This window comes from Molossus molossus, unplaced genomic scaffold (genome assembly GCF_014108415.1).
Source record: "Molossus molossus isolate mMolMol1 unplaced genomic scaffold, mMolMol1.p scaffold_m16_p_1, whole genome shotgun sequence".
Classification (NCBI taxonomy): domain Eukaryota; kingdom Metazoa; phylum Chordata; class Mammalia; order Chiroptera; family Molossidae; genus Molossus; species Molossus molossus.
This window is the reverse complement of record NW_023425344.1, coordinates 117,247,262-117,255,592: the sequence shown is the minus strand read 5'-3', so window position 1 is coordinate 117,255,592 and position 8,331 is coordinate 117,247,262. Positions and strand designations below refer to the sequence as shown.

Below are 8,331 nucleotides of genomic sequence, written 5' to 3'. Positions count from 1 at the left end.
GCTCCCTGGAGGAGGCAGCACCATCTGGGCTAGTTGGTGACCTAGAAAGTGCCAGGAGGGGAGCTGGCCGAGAACTACCTGCACGCCCCCTGTTTGGTGTCGAGAGAGCACCTCTGGAAGTTGCCAGGTTTCCCGAGGAGGGACCGTCAGTTTATAGCAATGCTCACAGCTGAGGCTCTGCTCCTGGGCACCGTGTACACTTGACTGAAGGTGGGGCTGGTGACCAAGTTGGCTGGCAGCGCCCTGGGCTAGGGACCCCTGGTGGAACAGCGGCCCGATGGCCACCCTGCTTACAGACTCGCTGCTCGGCCCTGCGGGTGGGTGCCGGGGGGTTATCTACTCCCCAGGAAGCCCAGGTGCCTGTTGGCCACGCGCGTGCAGGAGGCGCAGCAGGCCGTCTTGTAGTAGTTGTAGACGCAGAGGCGGGCCTGCACCACCACGTTGCAGTTGTAGTACCTGTCCTTGCAGCTCTCATCTGCAGCGGAAGAGAACAAGACGCTCTGAGCACAAGGGGCAGCTGGGCCACCGGGAAGAGAGAGCCTGTGAGGGGCCCCTCTTCATCCGGTCCTGCTGCCTGTTACCCACGGAGTGTGCATGTGTACTAAGCGCTTGCATTTTTCTTTTTATTTAAACACGACGTGGAAATCTCACTACTCTGACCTTAAGGATGATGGAACCAAGTCTCTGAATGCGTTACCATTTTAATCAATTCACATTTATCTTTTGATGGGTGGTTTGGGCCACCAGCCATGCTATAAACTTATGCCAAAAGAACTTTGACCCCTGAACTCCATGACTATGCAAAGGCCACAGGGAGACCTCGATGGGTGTGTCACTGTCATACCAAAGAACTAGGCAGAGCTGAACAAAGATGAATATTTACTCCAGGATAGGGATCCCCACTTACCAACTTCAGGGACACAGTCTTGAGGGTTACATGATTCTTTCTCTTCTGGTTTCAACTGAGGGTCACAGAGATTACTTAGGGTCATGTCATCTGACAGACAGCGCACTTCACGGACCCGGAAGCCACCTTGGCAGCTCTTGGAGCACTGGGAGGGCACAGAGGGAGGAGCTCAGCACACAGCAGAGGTGAGCCAGCGTCACTTCCAACCTCTCCAAGAGGAGACAGAATATTTAAACAACTTTTATGCAGCTGTTGACCAGTTTCAACCCCCATCAGCTTGTGGCAAGTCGTGTCCCAGCTACACCCCACACACCCACTCCTTGGATTATTTTGAAGCAAAATATTACGTCTCCTGTAATATTTCTGTTTGTAGCTCTAAAACACAATGACTCTATAAAAATGACCACAATGCTATTATTATACCTAGAAATGAACAACACACCGTTTCTTATTGTTTTTAAATACAGGGGTGGGCAAAAGTAGGTTTACAGTTGTTTGTATGGAAAATAATGAAATAATAACTAATACAAGAATACACTTCTGCATACTCACAACTGTAAACCTGCTTTTGCCAACCCCTGTAGATAGTCAATGTTCCTATTTTCACTTATCCTATGAATTTCATAGATTTTTAAATATAGTTTAAAAAGATCAGGATCCAAATCAGGTCTGCAGTTGGCTGATGTGCCTTTTAGTCCGTAGGTTCCCCTCTGCTGAACTTTCTGCCCTCGCCCTGAGTCGTGTGTGCGGCCGAGCTCCCCGGGGCCGGGACTCTCTGGCTGCACCCCCATGGCACAGTCTAACACGTTCCTCTGTCCTCTGTATTTCCTGTAAATTGGAAGTTGGATCTAGAAGAGGCCTTAACAGGTGCAGGTGTGATTTTTTTGTGTGGTGAGACTACTTCTTAGGATAAGTATGATTGTCTTTTGGGGATGTCAGCAGCCACTGATGAGTAAAGCCCAGATCTTTCAATTAATTCGGGGTTGAAACATTGTGATGATATTCTATTGTCTCTTCTTTTATTAGCTGGAATCATTGCCAAAGAACCCTCCCCTCCCCCAACCACACCCTAGCCATTACTCTTCTGTTACCCAGGGGTGGTGCAGCTTGTTTGTTAGTAAATGCTTGATCCTTTTCATCACTTTTCAGAATAATGAATTGGTTCCCCTAACATCCTCTAATGGTGACCAACTGGTTTATTGCTATTATAAACTTGGTATAAATGGATGCATTTAACATATGTGGTGTGTTTCATTCAATCGATAATAGTTATTATTTTCTCCTGACGCTCACTCATTTCCCTCAATGGTTAGCAGGAGCCTCTAAAAGTTGGTTCTTGAGTCCTCTGGTCATAAACTCAGTTGTCTTTGAGAACTTCCTTGTTGCCTGTCATGAAAAGATATTCCAATCTAGCCTGGTTTGCTCAGTAGTTAGAGCGTTGACTGGATTCCCCGTCAAGGGCATGTACTTGGGTTGCAGGTTTGATCCCCAGTCGATGTGTCTCTCTTATATAGATGTCTCTCTCTTTCTCTCTCTCTCTTCAAAAAACAAAACAAACAATGGAAAAATATCCTTGGGTGAGAATTAACAACAACGAAACAAGATATTCCAATCTAATTTATACTTATACGATTCCAGATCTCAAGCTGGCCATTTATCTAAGGGTTCCTGGCTCCTTTGGCAGAGAGAGGTATTTTGAATGCAGTCTGGCAGAGAGAAGTGCTCTTCCCCTCTGGGCTGGCCACTGTTTCTGGGCTCTTTCAGTGGATAAGACTAGAAAGGTGAGATACATTGATTTATGAGTTCATACTGATATTTCTCAGTTAAATTCAGGACAATGGAATTTTTCACTTAAATCTCTTCTATCATTTTTAACTGTGTTTTTTTCCTCCTAAGTTGAGAACCCTATTTCAAAGATACTGGGGTAATGGAGTTATACTATCATATTAGCACACACATATTATCACAGTGCCATGAAGTATAGTACTCTTTTCCTTTATTTATCACACATTATACACCGGACCGTGTCAGAGCACAGTACAGCACTACCACCGAAAATGCAAACAGGGAAACACTATTCTGTCCTTCTGTCCTTAGGGATGGACAGTCAAATGGCTGTGTTTTAAGACACATGCAAGAGTTTATTTTCAAGAAACATCCTAAAACAGAAAAAGTCCTCAGGGCATTATTTCTTGTGACCATTTAACAGACCCTGGACACCGGGGGGTGGGGTTCATTCTGCTTTGTGTCACCGAAGATCACAAGCGTGGCTGTAGGTGAGCCCAGAGTAGAGGCCAGAGCCTTTCTCAGAATCATTCAAAGGTTATAAAAAGGTCTTTGCTTATAAAATATATGAATCAAAGCTGAGAATTCTGTTTCCAAATAGTGTGTCAGCTCCAGTGAGAACAACCGCTTGGGGGTGTGGTGAACCACAGGCCAGAGGCGAGGTAGCACAGGCGGTGTTAAGTTTCAAAGGTGTTTTGTAAACTCTGGGAAATGAAATTTAATTATTTTGATGTTGGCCAAGGCCCTTGAGAAGACACAAACAGATCACTGTTTGGTTTGGAGAGTCTAGAAAGGGCCAGATCCACCAAGCCTCTCGAAGAAGACGCACTGAGGAGACACCTGGCCGGAAACAACCCAGATGTCCCGTGACAGGTCATCGGGTGCCTCTGAACAAAAGAATACTGCTCAGCAACAGAGACGAATGAACTGTTGCTACCCAGACACCATGGATGAACTTTAGGTGCATTTTGCTAAATGATCCCCAAAGCTAGATATTGTATGATTCCACTGATATGATATTCTGTAAAAGGCAAAACTTAGGGACAGATGCCAGCTCAGTGATCGCCAGAGGATGGGGTGGGCTGCATCTCACTAAGAAATGACAGCACAAGGGGATTTATTGTGTGTGACGACACTTTGATGTAAATGATAATAACAAGGACTGTGATGGAACCCAGATGTCTCTGAATATGCCTTGTTTTATAATTTGCATTTAGAACTGAGTCAAACTTTTACATAATTATAAAAAAAAACCCAATTCTTAAAAATAAAAAATGAAATAAAATAAATTAACCTAAGTGTATATTCAAGAGGCCCAGGTACACGCACGGGAGGAAGGCAGGACGGCGCACTCACGCAGTCTGCCAGGAGACCCTGACTTACCACGCTCCATTCTGTGTTAAACCACTTGGCCCCGCAAGGCTTCAGGTGGCAGGGTTGCTGGCTGGGGGGTCTCTCGAGGAATGAGCATTCATAGGGGTCCAGCACTTCAAAGGTGTCTGCATTCTTCCTGACACAAATCACCTCCCTCTGCTGGGTCCCACTGCCACACTCCATGGAACACTGAAGGAGGAAGCAGAGAAAGATGGTGTCACGTCGGGAAGGAGACGAGAACTACTGTCCAGCGAGGTGTGTCTGTACCTGCTTTCTATCACCAATTTAGTGAGGAAGAGCCACAGGCGCTGGGAAGCGTTTCCGGAGGAGCAGCTGCTCATGAATTCCAACTTTCCCAACAGTCCTGTGTCTGGAGTGGAGATTGGTGCCCGAGTCACCCCGGCTCTAGGCTGTTGGCCGCTGAGATCCTGGTGCCTCTGTGCTGAGACTCCCCCCAGAAACACACCAGCCAATCAGTGTGCTTGTTTCTGTCCAGTAGCCTCTGCCACCTCTGACTGAACAATGAACTAGCATTCTGGTCTTCCTGCTGCTCCCTTAGTGGATGGACACTTGGAATGGATTCGTCTCCCAGAGCCCACACAACTGCGCGTGAAGGGCTAAGTTAAAATTCTTTGGGACATGCAAAGCTAAATAGAAGATTCTAGACTTGGGATAATATGGAACCCTCCCCTCCCAACAGGTGGCCAGCAGGAAGATGTTCTTCTAACTAGATGCCCAAGCTTGCTGGCGTCTGAGCACAGAGGCCGGACGATTACACATGGGCACCTTTTGTTAGTTTACTGAAACATGATGCATATAACTGTTACTTTGTAAAATGTTTTTGTTCATGTTTGGTTTACTCAATATTTCTTGATTAAAAAATTTAAAAGCTGTGATTTATAGGCCTTCAGAGACTTTAAAGAATCCACTATCTTTATGAAAAGCTTTTAACAATGTCTAAGGCCGAAATTCTTAACATTAGCCTTGCTTCTGTAGGCTAACACAGGGTCAAATAAAAAATGGGAAAAACGTACATCTCTATGGAAAAAAGAAAAACCCAAGCCAATAGACTACGAGCTGATCACACAGGGCATAATAGGCATAACCATCGGCTATTTCTGCTTTGTGCCTTCTTCTCTGCCGTCTCCTCAGGCACCCTGAAGATCTCCTCAGCTTGTTTTTCCTTCTTTCTTCCCTGTTAGTTAGCTAGGGAGTTAGTTAGTTAATTCACCTGTGCTGGAGGTTAAGTCCAACCCCAGCATCACAAGCAGACTATATTCTGTTTGGTTTGTAGTGTGTGAATGACATAGTGAACCTGGGGTTTCCCTGGATGTGATCTTTCTCATCTGTGTGTGACAATGCTCAGCATAACGTGTTAGCTGATTACCGACTTGGCGCACACTCAGTATGTTTATGGTTTGCCCCTTTCTTTCCGGTGCCACAGACGACGAAGGACTCGGAGGCAGCAGAGGAGAAACAGGCTGCCAGGCAGAGGAGCGCAGGTGTGTGCAGAGGGTCCAGGTGGCGGCAGGAGACATGGAAACTAGTCTAGACACCATCACTAAACAGTCCCGTGTCTGTGGCCAAGGCACAGCACTCTCCTAGGTTTCACCTGCAAACTGGCGGGACTTGGAAACCGGATCTGAGAGACCCACGACTGTTCCGAGGGCTGGACACAGGCAGACCCAGGGCTTGGCAGGCAGCAGACTGCAAACTGGAATCAAGACCTCCAGCTATGTTATGCTGTGCTTGCAAAGTCCTTGAAGACACTAGGTAATGAAGGAAGAATGAGCACACATCTCAGCCTTCTCCTACCTAAATGCCCAGAAACAGCAGAATGTGTGTGTGGGAACAAATGAACAGATGTGTGTACAGGTGTATGTGTGTGAACGAGACAGTGATTGAAATAGGAAAGGGCGCTCATCCTTGGTGGACCAGCGATCATGGGGAATCTGTGAGTGATGAAAGATAGATGAGACTAAATTGAAGAGAAAATCATAGTCAAAAGTGCACAGAGAGGAGGGACCCCTCACCAAGAGGAAGCAGCTTGAGTGTGTGGTGCGAGAATGGTGGTGGTCATGTGGCTATGAGGAGCAAGAGGGACGGAGGCCTTGGGACAGCAAGAGAGTGATCAGCTAAGATGCTGACCAGGAACCTGACTGTGCCAAGGAAGAAGCGAAGGCATCTGCCCGCACTGGGAGCATTCAAGTCAAAGGGCAAAGTGAAGACGTTTTCAGATATTCAAGGGCTCAGAAAACTGATGGCTTATGAATCCTATTAGAAAGACTTACTGGGTTATGGTCTTTAGCAAAGTTAAAAACAACCAGGAAGAAGACACAGGATACAAAAGCAGAAGTTGGCAAAGTCACCAGTAAAAACTATTGTTAGTAATGGCTATGAGTTTCTTTTGGGATCACAAAAATGTCCTGGAATTGGGTAGTAGTGATGGTTGCACAACTTCGTGGATATACTAAAAAACACTGAATTGTACACTTTAAGAGGGTAAATTTTATACTAACCAAATTATATTTCAATAAAAATAACCTTGAAGGGAAGGAGGCTATTTTAAAATCTAGATTAGTATTTTCTATGAAGTTAATTAACATTAATATGGACCTAAATCCAGATGATTTTAGGATCTTTTTGGATGTAGTATATAGATTGAGAGAATGTGGTTACTGATAACTTGACATGGATACAAACGTAAACATTTAAAACTTTTTGTTAAATCTTTCTTCTTCTGCTATCACTGGATAAATAAAAATAGAATTTATAACTTCCAAAATGTTAGAGGAAAAAAAAAGGAATTAAGGAAGTTGGACCAATACAAATGTGTGAAAAAGAAAGAGAAAACGCACAAATACACATACAAACAAACCGAGAAAGCATGGCAATAGAAATTTAAACAGAAAACACCAAATAAGAATGCAGGGAAAAGTCGTAACATATAAATGGTTACAATAAATGTGAAAGGTTAAAATTTAACTCTTAAAAAATAGAGACTTGCAGATTGAGTAACAATAAAGACAAAAATAGTCCTGCACACAAAAGACATATCTTAAAAAATTCATAAGAAGTTGACAGCCCAGGCTGGTTTTGCTCAGTGGTTAAGGCATCGGCCCATGAACTGAAGGGTCTTAGATTCACTTCCCGATCAAGGGCACGTACCTGGGTTGCAGGTTCTATCCCCACTTGGGGCATATTTGGGAGGCAACTAATTGATGTGTCTCTCTCACATAGATGTTAGATGTTTCTCTCTCTCCCTCCTTCCTTTCTGCTCTATCTAAAAATCAAAGGAAAAAATATCCCCGGGTGAGGATTAACAACAACAAAAAAAGAAGTTGACAAAGGAGTATCAGGTGAAAACCAACGAGTATCAGATATAATGTAATTCATGGAGAAAAGCATAAAAGACAAAAAGTGTTATCTAGTAGAGATAAGTGCTTCTACTGAGACGTGATAGCAATTCTACCTGTTTTTACACCTAAAGAATTCCTGCAGCTGTACCTTGCACAGTGGATCACTGTTCTAAGACCTACAAGTCTTGTTCTCTCGGGCTGGCTTTCTCCACGGGCTCTGCATGGCCACTGCTGGCACCTGTACTCACAGCTGCCCAGAGAGTCTCTCCCTTTAAGTCCATGAAGGTCCCAGGGAAGGACTGTTTAGGTCACATGTTCATCCTTAACAAGTCACTGAGACCAGGCTGGTGGGGTGTTCAAGATGCCTACTCTCGTTCAAACCACGTAGTAGAAAGGAACATTTATTTTTATATTCTGAAGTCAGTTAATGTTAAGATTTACTGTTCAATAAATAAGCATTATCTATTTCATCTTCTTTTGGGGTAATATCAAATTCCCAGGGCAGAGAGGTGCCAGTAGGTCCCAATATCCTTATAAATCCAGAACCCAAACTGTCCACATTCAATTATGTTCTAACCCTTTTGGACAACAGGGCAATCAATTCTATGTTTCTAATCTTAGCAGAAATAAAGGCTGTTTTCACCTGGGCTCACACACTCTGTTCTCTGAGGTATAGAGTCCATAGGAGGCCCACAAGCAAAAAAAAACACCCTGAATCCTACTCTCCTCTTCGGAGACTGGTAGGCAAGCAAACGGAACTGCACCTCTCAGCTTCACTGCGCATGAAGACATATGGTCTAATATTACAATCTGACACAGGGCTCCTCTGTATTGCTTTGGTTTCTGTGGACATCTGACATCCTACAGGTACATTCCACTTCTGAATTATCTTTGTGGTTTAGGTTC

General features: G+C 44.5%; 1 protein-coding gene across 1 annotated transcript in view; it reads right to left on the bottom strand.

Annotated features, from left to right (window-relative positions):
• Positions 1-306: 306 nt before the first annotated feature.
• Positions 307-8,331, bottom strand: part of THSD4 (thrombospondin type 1 domain containing 4) — a 224,319-nt gene continuing 216,294 nt past the window's right edge. The window contains exons 10-12 of the mRNA XM_036270595.1: positions 4,076-4,255; positions 908-1,052; positions 307-475 (exon numbers count right to left, since the gene is read on the bottom strand). Coding sequence (XP_036126488.1) covers positions 333-475; positions 908-1,052; positions 4,076-4,255 — 468 coding nt within the window. The 3' untranslated portion in view covers positions 307-332. The remainder of the gene's footprint in view (positions 476-907; positions 1,053-4,075; positions 4,256-8,331) is intronic.